General features: G+C 35.7%; 1 protein-coding gene and 1 long non-coding RNA gene across 11 annotated transcripts in view; one reads left to right on the top strand and one right to left on the bottom strand.

Moving 5' to 3' along the window:
• LOC141460531 (uncharacterized) overlaps nucleotides 1-24,399 on the bottom strand; it is a 242,198-nt gene that overhangs the window by 101,102 nt on the left and 116,697 nt on the right. The gene's annotated exons all lie outside the window — the stretch shown is intronic.
• Nucleotides 1-24,399, top strand: part of rdgC (retinal degeneration C) — a 156,122-nt gene that overhangs the window by 61,568 nt on the left and 70,155 nt on the right. For all 10 annotated transcript variants that reach the window (XR_012462111.1, XR_012462110.1, XM_074140621.1 and 7 more), the window contains exon 3: nucleotides 6,093-6,189. Coding sequence is in view for 8 of the 10 variants with exons in the window: in XM_074140621.1 (XP_073996722.1) it covers nucleotides 6,093-6,189 (97 nt within the window). In the remaining 2 variants the exon portion in view is untranslated. The remainder of the gene's footprint in view (nucleotides 1-6,092; nucleotides 6,190-24,399) is intronic.

Below are 24,399 nucleotides of genomic sequence, written 5' to 3' on the forward strand. Positions count from 1 at the left end.
TCACCCGACTTTACCATATATCTGCGGCTGTGTGAAAAATATGTATGCGTTGAGGATGTCAGTATCAGTTCGTGTTGTTAGGCTAGAATACCCATAACAACATTAAGATCTCTGAAAAAAGCTCATAGTCCACTCCTTCCTACTAAGGAAAAAAAATTTGTGACGTTGATAATTATGTAGATGTTCCAAGAATATATTTTTTGGGAGACATCTCTATAGCATTCAGCTAGTTATGAGTAGAAGTTATGTTAATACATGAAGTAGAAACTTAATAGCTCAGACTTTGTTTGAAGTTTTAAGTCCACAAAGTAATGAAGTATCTGTCAGTCAAACTAGGAATGCTTCGCAAATTATTTGCCCAACTATTTGCCAATATCAAGCTCATATACAAACATATATCCCTATTTACTGACATTGTTTACATACTCTATTCACCATTTTCAAGAAATAGCGTATAGACGAATAGTATTTGCTTTCCGTTTGTATAGCAATAGTTTTAATTAAATTAAAGCTTTTTCCACGATTGAAGAGCTTGGTGCAAAAAGGAGTTATCTACAGTTTTTTAAAATTTTTAGTAGGGACAAAAAACTAAATATGCTTTAAGATGTATTCCTTATGTTGAGTCTGCTGTAAGGATTAGTTAATATATTGTGATGGGGTCATTTGGGGGCTCAATTTGAACTTTCTAGGGCATTTTTTTAAGCTTGCTATAAGCAAAAGTTATTTTGCAGCTAACTCTTTTTTGCACCAAAATCATAATTTTCAGTAGAACTTGAGTACATATTACTTTAGTCAACAGATTTCTTGTTTTTGAGCTTTTAAGTGGCATTTTGTGCCTTGTCGAAGCGAATGTTAGATATATTATTATGCCTGTCAAAAAAAATAATAATAATATCTACCTAATATAAACATTAAATAAACCTAATATAAAAATGTTTGCTTGATTGATTGCGTCATATTTACTGTTTCGAGCAAAAGAAAGTTATCTGCAGTAGAAAACTCATTTTTGCTCCAAATCTAACCTAGGTTAGAGAATAATCAATCAATCAATCAATCTTTTTATTGCTTTTAAGATTTTCTTATAGCAAGGGTTGAGTCGATTTACAAAGTACTAAAGAAAGAAATTTACAAAATAAATTGAAATAATATAAATAATAATAATATTAAAAAGTAATTACAAAAATAAACTGACACTTATTGTTGACCAAGAAGAGTAAATATGTAAATGGTGGAGATAATATCATTTTACCTAAAGAAAAGAGAAAAAGAAACAAAATTAAAAAATAAAATAAAAAGTAAAAATAGAAATAGCGAGAGTGTATAAAATAAATCAATTAAAATAAAACTACTACTGATTTTGCATAAAATTTTTTAGATTTAAAGATTTAAGAACGTAAAAAAAGATGTTATTCAATTTGCTATAAGACTATTGTCAATAAATTTAGCATTGTATTATCGTCCATGGGGTAAAATATATGGTTGGAAAGATACATTTGTCTAAAGCAATTCAACATAGGGCATGTTAAAAGGAAGTGTTCTAAATTATCACATTCACATGCGCATAAGTTGCATGGTTGGTCAGGATTAAATCTATGTGAAACCTTATCAAGGAAGATTCTGCAGTACTTGTTTCCAAATAACCTCAATTGGCTGGCTACCCTTAATTTGTTTATATGGCAATGAAAAAAGAAATAAGATTCTCCAAGTCCTAAAGTGCTGATATTTCGAAAAACTGGATTATATGGTGATGTGACCGCCTTGGTTACGTCTTTACAGATAAGGTTATTTTTAAAAGATTCTAATAGGTTGGGGAGGTAAGAGGATAGGAGGTTGGGATCTTGAGATTTCCATATATCATCAGCTCCTATTTCAAGTAAATATAACCTAAGTTCATGGCACCAATTAAAGGGGATCTTTCGATTATCTTGGAGTTCCATAGGTTAGAGAATAAGTAATAATAAACGAGTCTGCATGAAGACTCGTTTATGCACCAAAAGATGTAGAATTGAACATACAATAGGGGGCGCCACTAAACACATTTTCTGAAAAAAAAAATGTAGATAACTCCTTTTTGCACCAAGCTCTTCAATTGCGCAAATCTATTCTAGCGAATGGCAATTATTCCGAACATTTTCGAAAGTAGTTGATTTGTTCTTCTTGATCAAGTTAAGGTCACGGATCAACCAAGACATCCAGAATAAAGCAACGAATTGAAGAGAACAGAGACTTTAGATTTTAGCGTAACTATTTTTGTCAGATAATTTTTATATTTTGAATTTCTAATTTTGTACATGATTCTCCTCTCAAGCTACATTTTATGATACTAATGAAATTTTTAACATTTCATGAGGTTATTTTTCTGAATTTAGAATGTACGAATCAAATGCACTTTTATTACCTAATGAAGCATACAATCATTCATGCTGATCAGCATTTTTCTGGTTGAATGGAAATTGACACAGTGGGAGATCTTAAAACAAATTTAGATGCAATCGTGCGCTGGCTACAGAGATAGCTTCAACTCAGGGTAGATATCTGTGAGGAGAAAGTTATCCCCAGGGTACCACCATTATCAGATTCTTATCAGAAAGAGTTCCAGAAAGGGAATGTTGAACAGATTGTTGGTTAAAAGTAGAATCTCCTTAAAGATTTAGGCAACAAGGAACTGAAACGTAGAATAATATGGTCTCCTAGGTAAAGACCAGACAGAGATTATACGAGGGGCACTACTTATATTTTGAGCCTTGGCAACACTGAGTGTTGTCAGGTGCTATCTGACGTTTCCACTTGAAAGTTTGACATTTTTGACCATAACCTTCTTCAGAACGTTTTGTTATTTGAGCGCGATCTGTGTTGTTTAGAGTCACTTGAAAATTGTGTCTCAGCGAAAAAATGGAATTAACTCGTGGAAATTTTCGTACAATGATTTATTACGACTTTCGACGTGGATTATCAAGACAGGAGTGCATCGATCCACTTACTTCCACTTTTGGAGATAAAGCCCCATCCTTTGCCACTGTGAAAAGCTGGTAAAACGAATTCAATCGTGGTCGTCGTTCGCTCACCGACGAAAGTCGTGAAGGTCGTCCAAAATCAGTTGTTGTGTCAGAAAACATTGATGCTGTGCAAAAACTAATAATGCAAGATCGTCATGTGACATACTGTGAGATTGAGGAAACCTTAGGCATTAGTTCCACCAGCATAGATAAAATATTGCATGATCATTTAGCCGTGAAAAAGATTTGTTCTCGTTGGATCCCACATAATCTGACAAAATCTCAAAAACATGCTCGTGTCGATTGGTGCAAACAAATGCTTAAGAAATACAATGGCGGTGGTTCAAAAGACGTGTATAAGATTGTAACAGGTGACGAATCATGGATATATGCGTATGAGCCGGAAACTAAACAGCAGTCGACTGTATGGGTGTTTCAAGATGAACCAAGTCCAACAAAAGTTGTTCGCGCTCGAAGCACTTCGAAACAAATGGTCGCCTGTTTTTAGAGGAACCTAGAACGGTCAATTCTGAATGGTACACACAACCATTTGTTTACCGGAAGTCTTCGATGAAATAAGGGGGAAAAAAAACAAGCGCCGTCGGATCATTCTTCATCAAGACAATGCCAGCTGTCACACATCTCGTCTAACAACCGACTATTTGAGCACTCTAAAAATCGAATTAATGGGTCATCCGCCGTACAGTCCTGATTTGGCACCAAATGACTTCATTTTTTTTCCAAACTTCAAGAATAAATTACATGGACAACGATTATCGTCGGCAGAAGAAGCCGTTGATGCATTCAAAAACCATGTTTTGGAGGAGTCTCAAGCGGAATGGAAAAAATGCTTTGACAAGTGGTTCGAACGCATGCAGAAGTGTATAGATCATAAAGGAGAATATTTTGAAAAACAATAAAGTCATTTTCAATGACAAATTACTGTTTTTTTATTATTAGGCTCAAAATATAAACAGTGCCCCTCGTAATTGTATCAGTTTATTTTTATTTTGGAGTTGAATTTCAACCTTAAGTTCAGAACTGTACGCCCAGATAGGATTTAAAGTAGATGATTAATCTTTTCTGAACAAAAGAAGACTTTAAATCTGTCGATTCTTAAATAGTAGAAATTCTCTGTTTGATTCCCGTTAGAGAATCTCTAGTTGTCTGCGTTCTAATTTGAAACCAAAGTTTGCTGACCGAGGTCACTAATTTCTGATATTTTTACGAGGGTCGTTTGAAAAGTCCGTGCAAAAATAAAAACGACTTAATTTTTTGGGGTAAACCTTTTTTATTTTTCAACATAGTCTCCTTTTAGGCTTATACACTTCGTCCAACCCTGCTCTAGTTTGTTGATCCCTTCCGAATAATAGGATTTGTCCAAGCTCTGAAAAATAGCCATTCGTTTCTGCAATCACCTCCTCGTTTGAATAAAATCTTTTTCCCGCCAGCCATTTCTTCATATTGGGGAACAAATAGTAGTCCGAGGGAGCCAAGTCTGGAGAATAGGGGGGATGTGAAACGAGTTGGAACCCTATTTCCATTAATTTTGCAACCACAACTGCTGAGGTGTGAGCTGGTGCGTTATCGTGATGGAAAAGGACTTTTTTGTGGGCTAATCGTGGGCGTTTTTCTTGCAGCTCGGTTTTCAAACGGTCCAATAACGATGAATAATATGCACCTGCAATAGTTTTACCCTTTTCCAGATAGTCGATGAGGATTATTCCTTGCGAATCCCAAAAGACAGTCGCCATAATCTTTCCGGCCGAAGGAACGGTCTTCGCCTTTTTTGGCGCAGATTCCCCCTTGGTAACCCATTGTTTAGATTGTTCTTTGGTCTCAGGAGTGTAGTGATGTATCCATGTTTCATCTACAGTGACGAAACGACGCTTAAAGTCCTGCGGATTCTTCTGGAACAGCTGCAAACCGTCCTTGCAACACTTCACACGATTTCGTTTTTGGTCAAGCGTGAGCAGTCGCCATAATCTTTCCGGCCGAAGGAACGGTCTTCGCCTTTTTTGGCGCAGATTCCCCCTTGGTAACCCATTGTTTAGATTGTTCTTTGGTCTCAGGAGTGTAGTGATGTATCCATGTTTCATCTACAGTGACGAAACGACGCTTAAAGTCCTGCGGATTCTTCTGGAACCCATCTTGCGGATAGCTTTGTCATGCCCAAATGTTGATGCAAAATATCATGTACCCGTTCATTCGAGATGCCCACAGCACTAGCAATCTCACGCACCTTCACTCTTCTGTCATCCATCACCATATCATGGATTTTATCAATGATTTCTGGAGTAGTAACCTCAACAGGGCGTCCAGAACGTTCAGCGTCACTTGTGCCCATATGGCCACTCTGAAAATTTTGAAACCACTTATAAACTGTTCTAATCGAAGGTGCAGAGTCACCATAATGTTTATCAAGCTTCTCTTTAGTCTCCTGAGGCGTTTTGCCTTTCATAAAGTAGTGTTTAATCAACACACGAAATTCTTTTTCGTCCATTTTTTGAAAATCACTCGACTTCCTCGATCCAAACGAATGCCAAATACAAAGAAATAGACCGATCTGGCTGAAACTTGGTGTGTGTTCTTCCAAGAGATGCTACTAACTAAACATAACCTCGATACGCGCCAGTGGTGCTATCTCTCTGACTTTGCACGGACTTTTCAAACGACCCTCGTAATTTCAAAATGTAAAGATTAAACCTAACAATTCCAAATTAAATACATTGGACCTCGTATAAAGTTGGAAATAAATAAATATACAATAAAATGTTAATAAAACAGAAATACAATCAATCAACAATGAATTCGATAGATGTACAAATAAAAGCGGATAAAAAACTAACACACGGAATATAGGAATCAAGTAAACAAAATGCAGTAGTGATTTATGAAGCAGTGGAGAACTTAATCCATTTATCTTTCCAAAAGGTTCACTGTTTTTTGCCCAATGCTCTTTTTTCACCTTTTGTTTGTCCAGCTCTGGTGAGCCTACAACTCAAAATGTAGTGAACACCATATTTTATATTCATTTTACAGTATTTTAACATTTCGTTATAGTTTTTTAATTAATATATTTTTATTTTTTTACAGCTTTATAAATTTTTCAACGCCCTGCTAACTCACATACCGACAGAAGCCTCTATTAAAGCTATTGGAAGCGATGCTACCTCGAAGTCATCATCTACAGGTTAGTAAATACTTGTAAATTTTCAACTCTTAATAATGGGTTGGGGAAAAAGAAATCCTTTATTTTTGCGTGAACTTCAAAACTTTATTTAAGATGTTTTGGATTGTCCGATTTGGGTCAACTATGCACCGTTTTGTTGTATAATTTGTTGCCATTTTAAAGCTTCATAATGCCTCTCTCATAGAAGTCTTGGTCCTTAGTGGCGAAAAACTCTAGTAATCGATTTTCACAATCTTCTCTTGATCCCAATTTCTTATCACTCAGGAAGTTTTGCAATGCGAGAAAAAGATGGTAATCGCTTGGTGCCAGGTCCGGACTATATGGTGGATTGCTGCAAAACATTTCCCAACCAAGCTCCCGGAATTTCTGGCGAGTCACTACAGACGTGTGTGGCCTTGCGTGGAACACAACAACTCTTCTGTTGGCCAATTCTGGCCAATCGCTAGCTTCAAACGGTCCAGTTGTTGACAGTAGAGATCTGAATTTAGTGTTTGGCCATACGGAAGCAACTCATGATTCCTTTCAAGTCTCACCAAATACACAGTAGAACCTTCCTGGCCGTTAGTCCTGGTTTGGCCACCGTTTGAGCTGCTTCACCACGCTTTGACCACGATCGTTTTCGCACAATATTGTCGTATGTGACCCCTTTCTCATCCCCAGTCACCATCCGTTTAAGAAATGGGTCGATTTCATTCCGTTTGGCCAAGGCTTCGCAGATGGAAATTCGATCCATCATGTTTTTTGGTGTTAATTGGTGGCGCACCCAAACATCGAGCTTCTTTTCGAATCCAGCTTTGCGCAAATGGTTTAAAACTGTTTTATGGTCGATCTTTAGCTCCTGGGCCATGCTACGACTACTAACTTGCCGGTCAACTTCGATTATTTCTTTGATTTTATCGACCCATCTCCGTTTTTTGGATATTCTTATTGGATAACAACTGTTTCAAGGAGGCACCAAAGAAGGGGAAAAAGAATATTATAGAGCAGCGTTTCTCAAACCTGTGCTGGCACGCGAGTTACTAATTGGTGGTACGCGAAAAATAATCAATAATGTCGGACATGAAAAATTAAATCCTAAAAATATCATAGATACGTTTTTCCTATAATTCATAAAGATTATTTTAATTAATATTATACAGTTAAGTTGTTAATAGGCACAGTAATAAGGTTAGTCTGTCTCAAGATATACGTGAAAATATAATAGCACATTTAACAGGATTAAAATTCTCTTCATGGAGTATTTTCTAAAACCCGAAAACACAAATGATAATTGGATTTCAAACCCCTTCTACATCATTATCAATAAAAGATGGAGAAAATTTAATAGAATTATCATGTGACAGAACTTAAATGATAACTATGTAAAGATCTGCTTAAAGTGACTGATTGTAATGAGTAAGCTCTATCCAAGCAACATTAAATTTAATTGGTACTTACAGGGAGTTGAATGCTTAAAAGAAATTAATTTAGAAGATTTGGGCAAAAATATAATAATCCTAAAGAAGAACTTTGTAAATTAATTAATAATTTTGAAGAGAAAAATATGTAGGCAATTTTTAATTATTTAAAAAAATGTTAAAACTAAGATCTTACACTTCACAAAGTTTATAAAGTGAACATGAACTTGAACTTCTTTGTAACAGATACATTGTATCTCTATACAAATAAAGATAATAATAATAAAATAACACACTCGGAATAACAAATTTCACGAAATACAATCATTTTTACGAAGTGGTACAATTTAGCAAGTTGTACTGTACCAAGTAGTTCGCGAGTCAAAAAAAAGTTGGGAAACGCTGTTCTAGAAGATTCCTGGGTTTCCCATCAAGGCCATTGAACGAAATCTCAACTTCTACTTCGTCGCCTTAAAGGTTTTGCAATACATAATAAAAAACAGAAAGGAGATTTCGATAGATACAAAGCCATAGAAAGCCCAGTACCGCAAATCTTCTTATCCCCCAATCACATTTCATAAACTAACCTTTACTAGGAAAGTTTTTTCACGAACAATAGTTAATCATTGAAAACAGTTATGGTAAATGACACTTCTAAGCTGAAATACAGCCATAGGTTGCCACAAATAACTCTTCGCCATGATCATTTCCCAAACTTTAATGTATTAATAATAAAATTAGGAGTAAATTTAAATTTAATATTGTTAAATTATATTTACAGTGTATTCTGAGAGTAAATATACGAGGTGTGTTCAAAAAATAAGGTGAATTTTCATTTTTCTCAAAAAATATTTATTTATTCATCGATTTTTATTTGGTCTCCTTCAAAGTAGTCCCCCTCAGATATAATAGATTTGTGCCAGCGTTTTTTCCAATCCTCGAAACAGTTCTGATATGCACTTTTTGGTATGTCCTTGAGCTCTCTCAGCGATTCGGTTTTTATCTCCTCAATCGTCGCAAATCTCCGTCCTTTCATGGGTCTCTTCAATCATGGGAACAGGAAAAAGTCGCAGGGCGCCAAATCTGGTGAATACGGTGGCTGAGGCATGATAATGTCATTCAACAATTCCTGAGCGATGCTCGTGCGACGGTTTTTTTTTTTATCAAAATTCAGCAATTTTGGAACGAACTTCGCTGCCACACGCTTCATGCCCAAAATTTCAGAAAAAATTGCATGACATGTGCCAACCGATATGCCGACATCCTCAACAACTTCTCTAATTGTGATTCGACGAGTCTTCATGACAATTTTCTTTACTTTCTTAACATTTTCATCGGTTGTTGATGTACTGGGGCGTCCAGGGCGAGCGTCGTCATTCGCATCTTCTCGACCTTCTGTGAAAAGCTTGTAACACTTGTAAACCTTTTTTTGACCCAGAGTACTCTCACCGTACGCCACTGTCAACATTTCAAGTGTTTTTGAGCACTTAATTCCATTTTTTTCATAAAATTTGATGCAACTTCGTTGATCCATTTTTTTCGACAGAAGAAAATCGCCGAACTCGCAAAACACTTGCCTTATTTATGCCTCTAACATACAAACTAAACATGCTATATAGCTACAACTTTGAAAATATGTTCGAGACAAGTGTACCAACATAAAAAAAAAAACATTCGTAATTCGAATGTACGTAGCCCGCGAAATTTGAAAATTCACCTTATTTATTGAACACACCTCGTACAAACATGTTATCTAACCAATTTCTGAATTTTTGTCATAAAATGAAATTTCACTCTGGTGAAATAGAGCGAATTGAACTACGTGTACATTAATATATTATATATTTTTTTAATATCTTATAGAAAAATATGTTTTCAAGTCTAGATTAAATAAAAATATTAAAGAAAATTGATTAGATAAAAGATTTAGGAGTTTCCCTATTTCCTTTAGTTTGGAGTGACACTTCCTGTACTTTAATTAAACAGTAAATTTTATCTTATCTCCTTTGGTGAAGAACTAAGAGAAGCTATATGTCAATTGGCCATTTTGAAGGCATCCTTTGAACTTTGTCAGCGGCTTGAATTTCTTATAAATTTCAAACTATTTTATTAAATACCTATTTTCACGACATTTACTGCAATTTATTACCCTTGGTTGCTGTTATTCAAGTCTTACTGGATATATCTTCAGATATTTACATTAACTGACTCCCCTTCTTCATTTTTCTGGAAACACAGTGAATGTTGTCAGATATTATGTAGAATTGAACAATTGTTCTTAATTCTACAGGTTACAACATGAGCGATTTGTGGCTAGGAACACGAAGCATACTGGGTTAATTTCTCTAGGTTAATGTGAACTTATAGGAAGGAATGTTAGCTATTCGTTCACCTCCGTTAATGGCACCTGTTCAGTTGTTGGGTTACCTTAATTTACATCCAGGATACGAGGTGTGGCTATTAAATAACGAGACTATTGCTGCAAAACATTTTATTTTAAATTTATACATATTTAGTTATTATCACCTTCAATATACACCTCTCCCCTATCCTTACAACGCTCCATGCGAATTTACCATTGTTCGAAATCGTGCTGGAAGTCTTTCTGTGAGCTCCTGCATGACGCGTACCGCTTTTTTTCCCCCAGCTTCAACGGACTGAAATCGTGTCTCTTTTAATGCAGATTTGACTTTGAGGAACAGATAAAAGTCACACGGGGCCAGATCAGGCGAATAAGGCGGTCGGCCTAGAAACTGGGATGTTGTACTTGGCTAGAAACGGTCTTGATAGACAATGCAGTGTGAGCCGGGCGCGTTGTCTTGATGGAGAACCCGGGTCCCGAAAACGGGTCCTTACTCTTTCACGGAGTTGAGCAAGTACCTCACAGAAATAAAGTTGATTAATTATAATCGATATTTTCATCCGTTTTGGACGTGGAAGGGCGACCCGGGCGGTCATCATCTCCGACGTCTTCTCGGCCATCATGGAAACGCTTTAACCACTCAAAAACTCGCGCACGTGATAAACATTCATCGCCATAAACTTCTTTTAATAAAAGATAAGTTTCAGTAGCGGTTTTACCAAGTTTTGATGTGAAATTTCACGACAATTCGTTGCTCTACGACATGTGTAGTATCATGTTTTCGGCAAAATGAAACTAACACCTCTTACATAAACAACGGTTCCGGTCAGACAGATTTCTCTACAAACACGTGAGACGCTGCAATCGACAGAGAAGGCTTTACGCTGCACAGCTGTCGGTCGTTAGGATTTGGCCACACCTCGTTGTAAGAAGGGTCTAGGAAAAGGAAACTCTAGGAGACAGGGTCTTAATATACAGCTTTTAAACGCATTACCTGGTCCAGCAAGGTAGGAGGGTGAAGCCTAGATGAAGGGATATCTTCCTGACAACACCTTGTCTTTTTTTTTTGTAATAAATTAATTTATTTTTGAGTTTGTGAGCACTAAGAAATCAGAATTGTTGCATGTTTATCTAAAACCCACCAAGTTTTGCTACCAAGAAATTTTTAAATATTAATCACGGTTACCACCATTAAAATAAGAATAATGGTGTAACATAAAGAATTCTGTTTGGTATATTCTGAAAGTAAGGCCTAATTTTGAACAATTGTACAGGAAAATACTCCAGTAACTATAAATAAAACTAAATGGGATTTAAAATCTAAGTTAATCTTCTTTGTGCGATTAGTTCGAATACATGACGACCTTGGTTGAAGGTCAATTGGAGTACAAATTTATAGTTTTGATTTCATTACTTCCGAGATAAAAGTGTGTCTCACAAGCAGCCGAGCTGGCGTAGCTAATATTTATATAAAAACAAAACTAAATTACAACATTTAGGATTATTGGTATTTGTTGAATTACTAGACAAGCGATGAAAAAGCAAGAACTGAATGCAGAAAAGAGCTAGAAGTTGTGCTCCCACAAAGTGGTAAAGCAAGGCTCGCAACTTATTTGTTCCTTGCTCTCTCTGGTTAAGGGCAATATCGGCTAGCAGCACTATCCCTTTCCTCTTTATATACTAAGGGCTGAAACATTCTTGATGTACTTTACACACCATGGTGTCAAACATATCCCCCCCATATCACAGCACCACAGCCTTCTTTATTGCCCAGTACAGAGTAAGTTTTAGGCCAATTTTACTCAGCGTATAATATTTCCAGTTCCGTTTTACAGCCCAAACAACATTCTAGTTTGATAAGTTTACTTTGTTTAATCAACTACAGCCCTTTATTGTTGCCTTACATAAAATGTACTTTTCTTTGTTTATATAAGATGTATGAATATGGTCTAGGTTTTGGATTTTATCGTTAACGTAAGAAATTTAAGTAAAGTATATCGGCCCCCGAGATAATTTTTTGTGGCCCAGGATGTACTGAAATAAAATGAAAATAGAAAAAGTTTTCTATGAAGGAAATAGCGCTTAGGGGAGATCGAGGCAAAATATCGTACATACAATTCGCAGTTTCCGTTAACTACTGAAGACGAGTATACTCGTGGACCAAGGTCTTTCCTGAGGGGCCTGTGGGCTTTTATAAACACCCTAACTCACTTCCGGCGACGTTTAGAAGCGATATGTCTACCACTCTCAGTGGGATTCCAGAAATGATTCGGTTTTAAAAGACGAAGTAGGAATTTCCCAAAATATATTGTAACGAAGTTGATCTGAGCCAGAGAAGAAAGGCCTAGATTGTTCTGGGAGTTGAGCGACCAAAGTCAGTAACAGGCCACCACTGCATTAACAAAAGGGCGGTATCTACCTGTGGCAGAGAAGAAAGGCCTAGATTGTTCTAGGGGTTAAGCGACCAAAGTCAGTAACAGGCCACCACTGTGTAGACAAAAGGCCAGACTTTACCTGAGCCGGAGAAGAAAGGGCTAGATTGTTCTAGGAGTTGAGTGACCGAAGTCTATAACGGTCCACCACTGTGTAAACAAAAGGCCAGACTTTACCTGAGCCGGAGAAGAAAGGGCTAGATTGTTCTAGGAGTTGAGTGACCGAAGCCTATAACGGTCCACCACTGTGTAAACAAAAGGCCAGACTTTACCTGAGCAGGAGAAGAAAGGGCTAGATTGTTCAGGGAGTTTAGTGACCGAAGCCTGTACACAGCGGGTCCACCACTGTGTAAAAGCAAGCCAATGGAGCGGCTCCAGTTGGGGTGGGGGCAGTACGTGTTTTCTCAGTCAGTGAGTCGCAGGTGGGGGTGAGACAGTCGGAGTTGGAGTGGGACAGTCGCAGTTGGAGTGAGGGAGACCGTTTGGAAGAGACAGTTTGAGTTGAGTTAGCCAGTTAGGCGGTTAGTCAGTTAGTGAGTAGAGTTTCGTTAGTGCGGTTGAGTCTAGCGCATTGCGGACCAGTGGTCAGTCGTGGAACAGTTTTGTGACATTACGTAGTGAGTAAGTAACAGTAAACTGTTGTGACTGTTGTAAATGGTAACTGTAATGAATAGCGATAGTTGCTAGTAAATGTTAATGGTAGTAATGTTAATGTGTTAATAAATCAGACTACTTATAAGTTTAGCGAGTTTTATTATTTATCGAACCCACTATTATTTAATAACTAGTGGCAGGCACTAGTTGTAGTTAAAGTTTTTAGTAAAAGGAGAAAAACTTTACAATATACTTATTTAGGCGTAGAAATATACAAAAATCCTTGCTGTACACAATTTTGTGTCATTTTTGGAGTACGCCCTTGTGTGAGCAACTATTTCCGTCTATAAAATTAAATAAAATGGCATACAGAACAAGATTGACTGATAAACATCTATCTACCTTAATGAAGATTTTCGGTTCTCAGTCTCTGAATCCAGATAAATTTAATTTACAATTAAAACTAGGAAAAATTTGTTAATATGTTGTGGTTCGCGTGAATCTTGCCTGTTGCCCGTGGTTTAATCGAGTTTCACGACACCCCTCGTTTACAACATCTACTTGTAGTTGGACGTGAAGCTCATCAGAAACAAAATAGGCATTACTTCACGTTTAATTTTTAAACGAAATCAATATATTTTGTCGTAATTGCGCTATACATTAAACATGTTCTGATTCCCAAAAGTTTTGTACTTTATAATTCAAAATTTGGACATGTACGCTCGTATCTACCCAAGAATTGTATCAAAATACGAGCATCAACTTATACCACGCTTTTAGGTTCAAAAAACAGGTGATCATTTACATTTATTTTACTAAGAATTTACTTTATAGTGAGATATTGCGGAGAAAAGTTAAATTGAAAATTAAAATAAAGTGCATAAGATTAATTTTGGTAGAACATTATTTATTTGCCCAGTAAATAGCCAGTAGATGGGAAAAAGTGTAAACCTACCAGGTTCATTTTAATTGGATACTAGATCCAACCAGGTTATAATTTGTTTCCTTTCAAGCAAGAAATAATGTACTTTGGTAGAAAATTATGAAGTCCTTGTACACTTTCACTGACAAAAACTAGCCGTTACATTAATAAACTTCATGATTCTGGTTTAAAACGGAATTTCGAAATAAATATAATGGCATCTATAAATTTGGCTTCGCAAATATGACCATAAATTATAACCAAACAAAATATTGGTGTAAATACAGGTAAAATGAATTATTTAAATGCTGTTGCTGATCTGATTCACGTATTCCATATTTGCTTCTTATGGTGTAATTTCTGTTCAAAAATTATCTTTAATGAGAAAATCATTTTACTTTATTTGCTTTTTCACTAATCTCTTGACGCCTACTTTGTAATTTCACAAAACAACATTCGGCAATTTAACAACATTAAGGACAGTATGAATTTAATACATCATTGTACAGGATTATCCGCCATTGTTTACGTTTATTTGCGTATGGCTGCCATTAACCAAAACAGTACTGGTTGTATGACCAGTTTACTTCAACTACATTCATTCCTTGTTAGATACGTTTAGCGTCTAAACCAGTGAGCTGTTTTATTGAAAGCAAAAATTGTAATAATGTCAATTTACACGAGGTGTGGCTATGAAATAACGAGACTGATGCTGCTACAGAAGAACTATGCATGCGCCAAATCCTAACGACCTACAGCTGTGCAGCGTAAAGCCTTCTCTTTTGATTGCAGCGACTCACGTGTTTTGTAGAGAAATCTGTCTGACCGGAACCGTCGTTTGTGTAAAGAAGTGTTAGTTTCGTTTTGCCGAAAACATGATACTGCACATGATGCAGTAGAGCAACGAATTGTCGTGAAATTTCACTTGATACTTGGTGAAACCGCTACTGAAACTTATCTGTTTATTAAAAAAAGTTTAAAAGAAAAACGTGCGCGAGTTTTTGAGTGGTTCAAGCGTTTCCAAGATGGCCAACATTACTACCGTGAGATGCTTGCTCAACTCCGTGAAAGAGTAAGGAAAAAAACGACCCGATTTGTGGAAGAACAAGTCACATGGGTTCTCCATCAAGACAACACGCCGGCTCACACTGCATTGTCTGTCAAGACCGTTTCTAGCCAAGTACAACATCCCAGTTTTAAGCCATCTGCCTTATTCGCCTGACCTGGCCCCATGTGACTTTCTATCTGTTCCCTAAAGTCAAATCTGCATTAAAAGGAACACGATTTCAGTACGTTGAAACTGTGAAAGAAAAAGCGGCACGCGTCATGCAGGAGCTCAGAGAAAAAGACTTCCAGCACTGTTTCGAACAATGGTAAATTCGCTTGAAGCGATAGGGGAGGGGGTATATTGAAGGTGATAATAACTAAATATGTATAAATTTAAAATAAAATGTTTTACAGCAATAGTCTCGTTATTTAATAGCCACACCTCGTATCGTGTGCTTGATGCCTAAATTATGTTTTAGTGGAGATTTAACTACTTACTTTGATATTCTGCTGTTTTGTATACAACCCTCATCAAAGAAGATTAGGTTAGACCCGAACTAAGCACAGGTTACTGTTGCTTGAATGCCCTAATATTGGAATTATTTGTAAAACTAAAGCTACGTAATTTCACAATCATTTCACAATTTAGAATCTTGATAGTTAATTTGGTTAGAAATTCTAAAAATAAATAGAAAATGTTTATTGTCAAGAACTTGAAGTGAAAATCTCAATTATATCTCAACTGTAAATAATTGTTTTATTCTGTGAGGTATAATTGTGTTTAGGGAAAGTTTATGAAGACTAACTCAGTATCTAGTGGAAGTAAATTTAAAAGTTAATAGCTTTGTAATTTAAATTTAACTGATGTAGAATTTAAAAAAAAAGAAACAGCGAGCAAAAACTTTAAATCCCTGAGCCTTCCCTGGGTGCACTTCTATTGATTGGAGCAATGTACAAGCTGGCCCAGACTGATGGCCCCCAAACTTAGACGTGGTCTAATATCTGCATTCAGTAAAATATATCTCGAGAGTTTTAATGAAGGTAATTAAATTATAGTAATAAAATACAGGGTGGCCAGAGTTATATGCTCCACCCACTTTTTTTTTAACGGCGGGAAATTTCGAAAAAATAAAAAACACGTATTTAATCATTTTTAGTCTAGTTTATTTTCAGTGATTGACCCATTTTTTAAAACCCTTGTATCTCGAGATACAGCATTAACTTTTGTTTTTCAAATGGAACGTTATATTTTTTGTTGCATATTTTTGTAGTATTTGAGCTCCTAAAAACAAAAACAAATTTTTTTTTGAAATCGGTTAGGTTTTTCAAAAGTTATGGTAATTTAAAATATGAAAAATTTCAGTTTACTGTCACAAATTACGTTATTTTTTTTTAAAGAATCTATTCAAACTGGGCACAACCAACGGATAGGCAAGCCAAAACTCTGGACTCCCACGCTTTGCTTGTAGCAGCACTTATGGTGGCGAAGTCAAGATCTAGGCAGGCTAGAGTAATTCGACGTTCAGGTTGTTTTTTTCTACAAACGTTTGGTGTGGAGTTTTAGGAAATCAACTAATCGGCCCATTACTTCTACAGAGAGAACTTAACTGGTGCTAGGTATCCAACTTTTTTAAAGAGACATTTTGCCAGTTCCGCTTGAAGATGTTCCTCTACAACGTCGGCTAGATATGTATTTTCAACTAGATGGTTGCCCGGGCATAATGCGAGAGTGATTCGAGGTTACCTGGACAGAAATTTCCATGAAAAGTGCTTAGGGACTCGTTGTCCCACCCAATAGCCACCTCGATCTCCGGACTTAACCCCAATGGACTATTTTTGTGGGGATACCTAAAAAAAGAAAGTGTAAAGTATCCTTAATCCCGTGGCTTCAGTCGATGATCTGAAACGTCGAATTACTCTAGCCTGCCTAGATCTTGACTTCGCCACCATAAGTGCTGCTACAAGCAAAGCGTAGGAGACCAGAGTTTTGGCTTGCCTATCCGTTGGTTGTGCCCAGTTTGAACAGATTCTTTAAAAAAAATAACGTAATTTTGACAGTAAACTGAAATTTGTTTTTCATATTTTAAATTACCATAACTTTTGAAAAACCTAACCGATTTCAAAAAATTTTTTTTGTTTTTTTTTAGGAGCTCAAATACTACAAAAATATGCAACAAAAAATATAACGTTCCATTTGAAAAAACAAAAGTTGGATGCTGTATCTCGAGATACAGGGGTTTAAAAAAATGGGTCAATCACTGAAAATAAACTAGACTAGAAATGATTAAATACGTGTTTTTTATTTTTTCGAAATTTCCCGCCGTTTAAAAAAAAAGTGGGTGGAGCATATAACTCTGGTCACCCTGTATAAGTATATTTAAAAGAGAAGAAGGGAAATAATTGAGCGTTAGAATATATTCTTGAATTATAAGGGAATCGTACAGACCTTTGCATTTAATTTTATTATATGATTACTGCGTTAAATGACTGAGAGTTAATAAGACGAAGCAGTTTAATTACGCAGGCTTAGCAATTAAAATCTTTATTGCGTGTGATATCTTCAGATGCTTTTCAAACTCCATTTGAATGAAAAGTTCGCCCTAAAAATAATGAATATCCCTATATTGAGCCAAAATAAGAAACAAATAAAATTTGCACTGTCGTGTGAATTATGGGTAAACTGGTTGAACTGTTGCTAGAGAAATATTTTAAGATGACCTTGGCTTGGGGGCTGCAAGTCGTGTTGTAAGATTGGGGAAGGTGGAAAGCGCTGAGGTAGGCATTCCTTGGAGAACACCACTCTTGTCGCTGAATAATGATGGCAGATCGTTGTCTCCTCTATCTCTTAGCAATGTCAAAGAGTTTACGGTGAAAACCATGTTATGTCAGTTACTTGTCCTCAAAACAAATAAGTATAAATGAACAAAGGTGTATTCTTGAGAGTAGTTTTTGTACAATCTTTTTTTGCTACCTACAGAACCCCCTTAAATTCTATATTTGAGCCGTTTATTTTGAAAGTGGGGCAAGTCCATTTTTGAAAAAAAAATGAAGATAATGGGAATTATAGATAAAACTTAGTATGATCTTTTTATCTGTAAACAATTTAGAGTTTAAAAAAATCAGAATCCTAATATTTGGGAGATGGAAGTTTTAGCTCTTAACAATATTGTAAATATGTTTAATTTAAAAATGGTGCAAGTCCATCTTAGGTTGAAATTATTTAACCGTACAGCAAAATTTAACTCCGGTTGCTGTATGGTGAAGCAAATGTGATGGTTTAACATCATGTCTTATCTATCTATCTTTGATATTGGTAATCGGTGATTGTACAATATTTCATAAAATTTATTATTATTTAATAATAATAAGTACATCTTAATTTTGTGTTTCGATAATAACACCAACATCGGGAAATTTTAGTACTATTGGCAACACTGTGAAAAACTGTAAATTGTATAACATTCGACTTATATTATCGGCTATCAAGTAAGTTGTGTTGTTTTGTGCTCGGTGTACGAAAAAAGTTTCATTATTTGAAAATTAATAACGGATTGTGGTTTATTTTATAAAAAGAAAAAATGGCTGAAACCGACTACAACGGTAATTATAACTCTGATGCATCTAAAAGTGAATTTGGTAGGTAACGAAAATAAAATAGAAATACTTTTCTGGGTAATAACGCCATTTCAATAAAATCCTCATTTGCAAGTAATTTTATTATGTTTGTAGAAATAAGACCCATGACAATCGGTAATAAAAGAAGAATCTTGGAATCAGAATCTGAATACGAAGGCAATTCGGACCAAAATGATTCAAAAAAAGACTGATACGACTGAAATATTATCCACTTAAATCAACGATTACAATAATTCATTAATTTTGAAAGTGAGGCAAGTCCATTTAGTTATAATTAGGGAACGGATTCGTATGTATTTACATATTTTTTTCTAGGCAATTTACAGACGTTTTTCAACTAGAAGTATTCATACTGACACTTTTTAAGCCGTTTGAGTCTACTTTTATTTCACATATTTCCACATATTTGGATGTTATCGCATATTTATACATATTTGATTAAAATAAATAAATATTTCTATATATTTAATCAAAATATGTACATATTTTTCATTTTGGGCATATTTTCATAATTGGGAGGTGGTTGACAGGAACTGTGAACCGCAGACTGTGGGTTCAATGGTTATTGTAATTTACACAGAATGCTGCTAAACAGTGACGGGCACTTGTTAGTTCTTTGAAGTTGTCTGTTCTTTCAGCTCGTTCGTTGAAGTGTCCAATTCATTTCGTTCGGTCACTTAGTGTATTCTTTTTTGGGGGAAATGCCACGAACATCGGCCTCAAACAAACAACTGGTTGCTAAATATCTTAGCGAGTTTCCAGCAGAACTTTTTCGAAGTGATGGAGACATTTTGTACTGCACAGCTTGTGACAAGCGCGTTTCTTGCTCTCAACGTTCCTAAGTCACCCAACATATTGCCACCGGATCGCACATAGAGAATAAAAACAGAAAGAAAGAGAGGACGTCCTATCAAGCCTTCCTTACATCTCCATCATCAAGTAAGTCTACTCTGAGTACAGATCTGTGTCGGGCTTTGGTTAGAGCAGATATCCCTTTCCACAAACTTAAAAATCCTCATTTCAAAGGATTCTAGTCGTTACAAGTCCATCTTACGCCCAGATCGTCGTCACTTTACGTTCCAACATTTGAAATTTCATGTGGTTGCAAACAATTTCGAAGAGTGAAGTTCTCAAAATTGAAAATTTAACACATCTTTTTATAAATAGTAAAAATGTTCTTTGTTGTATAAATCATTATAACTTGTAAAAACAAATTATTTTGTTCCTAATTAATTATTATAAATTGTAAAAATGTTCTTTTCTTGTATAAATAATTATAACTCCCCCCCCCCCCAAATTCCATTTTCATAAAAAAAAATGTCCATTTTACTTAAATATTCCAGAAAATATTTTAAGAAAATCACATATTTTCCACATAATTGACGAAAATAAATGCATATTTTAATTAAATATCTGGCATTTTTAAATACATAAAAATCCGTTCCTTAGTTATAATAAACCTTTATTTTTCTTAGCCAGCGCTATAAACACAATTGATTATAAACTTACATTATCTAACACCACAAAATACAAAAAATATGTCCATTAATATTTAACAATATTTTTAAATTTGTTGAACCGCAAAACCTTAAATAGCTCGAAATAACAAAAAAAATGGACTTGCCCCACTTTCAAAATAAACGGCACATTTCATTTCAGCCTGCCACAAAATTTACAAATGTATAATAGAACATGCATTTTCAAAAAATACAGAAACATGTATCTTATCCGCTATATGTAGTCATTTTTTCGTAGTTTTATCCGTATTAATGAGGCATTGCAATATGACCAAAATAGATCTATTTAGTCCTTCATTAATGCAACCAGTAATCAAGTTCTCTAGAGTAAAACTAGAATTATGAAAGCAAGCAGCCAGGTACCACAAACTCGCTGAGCTAATATGCGCATCCTCTTCACTGCTTTTCAAGATATTCTGAAGAAGATTATCCTAATTAAAAGAAACTAGAAAGATGATGGATAAGATTACAGATAACAGTAGCAGGGCGGGTCCTGTATACCATGGCACTGCAGTCACGAGAGGCTTATAGTGCCTTCCCCTTTTTGGATGGATCTAGTAGGCGAAACTTCCCCTACTAAGAAGGTTGGGGACTTCCCCTACTAGTTCTTTTAGCGCTACTATCTCCTTTCAGGTCTCAAAGTTCCAAAGGTTTTATAGCGCAACAGCAGGTGAGACAATCCGCTTCCTGACACAATCTGCACAAAGGTTTTGGAGCTAAATAAGCCCCCCACCTTGAGCAGATGCTTCCTGAACCTAGTTTCTGGAAGACCTCAGCAAGAGCCGCCGTTTCTGGGGGATTAGCATTTCCATTCTCTCCAGGAACGCTTAACCTGGGGCTTCACCTCATCCATATTAAGGTCTGGGCCCAATACCACCCTTAAGTTCAAACCCAGCCAGTGTACCTTCCTCAGAAACCTGAGGATTACCCTAGCTGGTGATTTTTGAATTTTTTATTTTTATCCAATTTTTTTTGGTCTCAGATGAGTCGGGGGATGAACGGTCACCTGTGGCAGAACCCGTCTACTACAGGAAAGCTACATTACAATGGGGTTCCCCATCTCAGCTTGGGTAGGGATCCGGAGGGTCAACAAAGTGGTAGACAGGATCAAAGGAGGGATAGAAACAAGGATAAGCAGTGGGGGGGTATACCTCATGTTCATGTTGTTAGGCTGGGATACCCGCAGGGACGCCAAGTACCCTGAAGAAGTGATTAATCCACTTCCCCCTACGGGGAAGATGCTAGAATACAAATTAAACTAGAAATCTAAACTAGAGTTAAACTAGAAAAGATCCTAGATATAGTATATACCAGCGTTTCCCAAACTTTTTTGACCGCGGCCCGTTACGAGATTTTAAATTTTTTCGCGCCCCACCTCATAAAAAAAACATTTATTTACAAAACAAATTTTATGTTTTAATAAAAATCAAAATTCAAGTTATTTGTTTGTTTATTTCGTACACAAAAATTGCAAAATAATTATGTAACAAAAACATAAGTAATTAAAGACAATCCATTATCTTCATTTAAAACTTAAAGTAAATTTTGTTTTACATATTTTGACCTTAGTGCGAAGGATGATGTTGTTTTTCATCACATAGTAATTTCAAATTAGGACTTAATGATGTTAATTTTATTCTCAAATTAGGTTCGACATCCAATCTGTTTCGATACTTATTTTTTAAGTACACCAAGGCTGAGAACGCAGTTTCACACGTATAAGTGGTGACAAAAGGCATTAAATATTGTATCACTTTTTCGCTTACGCTTGGATATTCCTTTTGCGCAACCAAAAATTAATTAGTGGTACAGTTTCAAACACTTTTTTAAGATCGGTGTCGCATGAAATTTCAATTAAATTATCAACTTCTTGTTCACTAAGATTAAGCATTTCTTCCTTTTCAATATCGACAGAAGGCACTGAATGACGAATCGAAATCAGCCAATCAGAGCATCCGAATTTAAACGGTCCGGTAGGAAACGGTGGTAAAGGGTTGCCACCTGCATTACTTGAAAAAGTTTCGAAAAATATTAAATTTAGAGCAAAAAGTTATAGATTTTTTGTGTTTTTACAATTTTTGCCACGACCCAGCTGAATTTTTCTGCGACCCGGTGCCGGGTCGCGACACACAGTTTGGGAAACGCTGGTATATACCCTTCAAATACCTAGCAACCACCCAGGCGTTCATCAAGCCTGCAGTTTAGGATAATCAGTTCCTGAAGCCAACTCACCATTACCCACAACGCCATCATATGTTCTGAGGATGGCTTCCCTATCTAATCTCTCCAGAGATGTTTTGGGGGACAAAAAAGAGCTGGCAGTCCTAGACTCATAATTGTTTTGTGGTAGCACAAAATGTTTTTTTAATGATCTATTTCAAGTGGAACCCACATACTCGACTGAAACAACAAGACGTGAACAGACGCTACAAGCTACTTACTAGACTACTTGACCGTAGATCGAAACTCGACTTAAATCACAAACTGACAATTTACAAGACACTGTTAAGACCCATATGGACATACGGAGCATAAGTGTGGGGCTCAACCAAACCTTCTAACTCCAAACGCCTGCAGACACTACAGTCAAAAGTCCTACGGAAAATCCTGAATGCTCCTTACTACATTTCTAACCTTACAATACACACCGACCTTCACATCCCTTTCGTCACTGACCTAATAAAGTCTCGCTACCGCAACTTTCACAGCCTCCTAGCTCTCCATCCTAATCCTCTTGTACAACAACTCTCCTCTCTACAACTTCCAGACAATCCTCCTCGTCGCTTGAAGCAGAAGTGGCCTAAGGACCTGTTGATGTGAGTGTAATATCTACCGAGAAAGAGTTTCTCCAGTGGGTGATTGCTCTAACCATGACATTACAAGAGAACTGAACCAGTAAGATCAAATTTACTTGATGCAACAATTGTTGCAGTTGTAAATATACTTTATAAAGTGAAAAAAAAAAAAATCTTATTTTTATCAAATGATACAAAGTTATGCCGAGCTCTGCTAGTAATGAACAAAAAATATCTTGTAGCACATCTCTTAATGGGGTACCCTGTCAAACAAAGGTCTCTGAACATAAATCCTTCGTCTAATATTACCACAATTACTCTAGTTGCACTTACTTGTAAATTCATGCATTCACATTGTTCACAATTTATATGCAGCAATTAAAACTAACTGCAGTAATTCTTCTTCTTTTCTCACTTAATTTGCCATGCAGCTGTGTGACTCATATAAATGCTTTAATATCAATGTTGGTTGGGTCACGAAAAAACTATTCCATCTTTAAATGTCACGTTGAAAAAAAACTTATTATTATAACTAAGTTCATTTCCCGCAGGATGCCGCAATATTTTATAACTTAGATGTAATATTTTTTTAGAATTATAGGCTGATAGAAGTATAATATGTAATGAAAAAATATCTGTTTTTATTTTATTTACATTCACTACAACTAAGTACCAAAGGTAATAATAAACATTGGTAGGTTACTCCATTGTTTCATAACCCACTATGCCTTTAATAATGTACTTTATTTTTAAAATATAAAGGAAATAAGATTTTACGACGAAAATTATTACTGTTAATTAAAAAAACTTCCTTTAATAAAATATATCTACAATTTGATTATTATTTTTTTTTTTTAGAATTTAAGATATTATCTTTAAAAGATATCTTTAATATCTTTAAGATAATGGTATTGCAAAATTGCATTTTTTAGCCGATACACTTATCGCAACCAAATTAAACATTTCCCAATTCAAAATTAAATGTAGAAATTAACTATATTTAAAAAGAAATTAACAAAAACAAAAAACCCAAGTGAAATGCCATTTTTGAAAATACAATTATATGTTTAATTAGAAGTGAAACTCTGTCTCAGACTGTTTGCTGCTCCAATTAATTATTGATTGTGGGGTCCAATAATGTTCTTAGGGATACCCTTTTTCCTCCCCTCCAAGTAGAAATAAAAAGACCTGAACTAAGCAGATAATTGGAAATGCTTTAACAGTCGGTAACGTTACTGCGCCATAATTTTGTTTTGCGTGAAGAGAATACACAATATACTACAGGCACTGATATCAACGTAATGAAAATTTTGTATTCTAAATTATAGTAAACTTCCTTCCTTAATGAAATGTGTTTCTTTTTTTGATTCCCTATTTATTATAAATGGGCACTTGCTGGTACAAAATGAAGAACCTCTTAGTGTTAATTTGTTAATCACTAAAGGATAGAAATAGAGGAGGCTGTGAAGAATACAATCTATCTAGTCTTAATATACGGTTAATGCAGC

This window comes from Rhodnius prolixus, unplaced genomic scaffold, assembly GCF_049639745.1.
Source record: "Rhodnius prolixus isolate KJV_2025 unplaced genomic scaffold, Rpr scaffold_6, whole genome shotgun sequence".
In the NCBI taxonomy this organism is placed as follows: Eukaryota; Metazoa; Arthropoda; class Insecta; order Hemiptera; family Reduviidae; genus Rhodnius; species Rhodnius prolixus.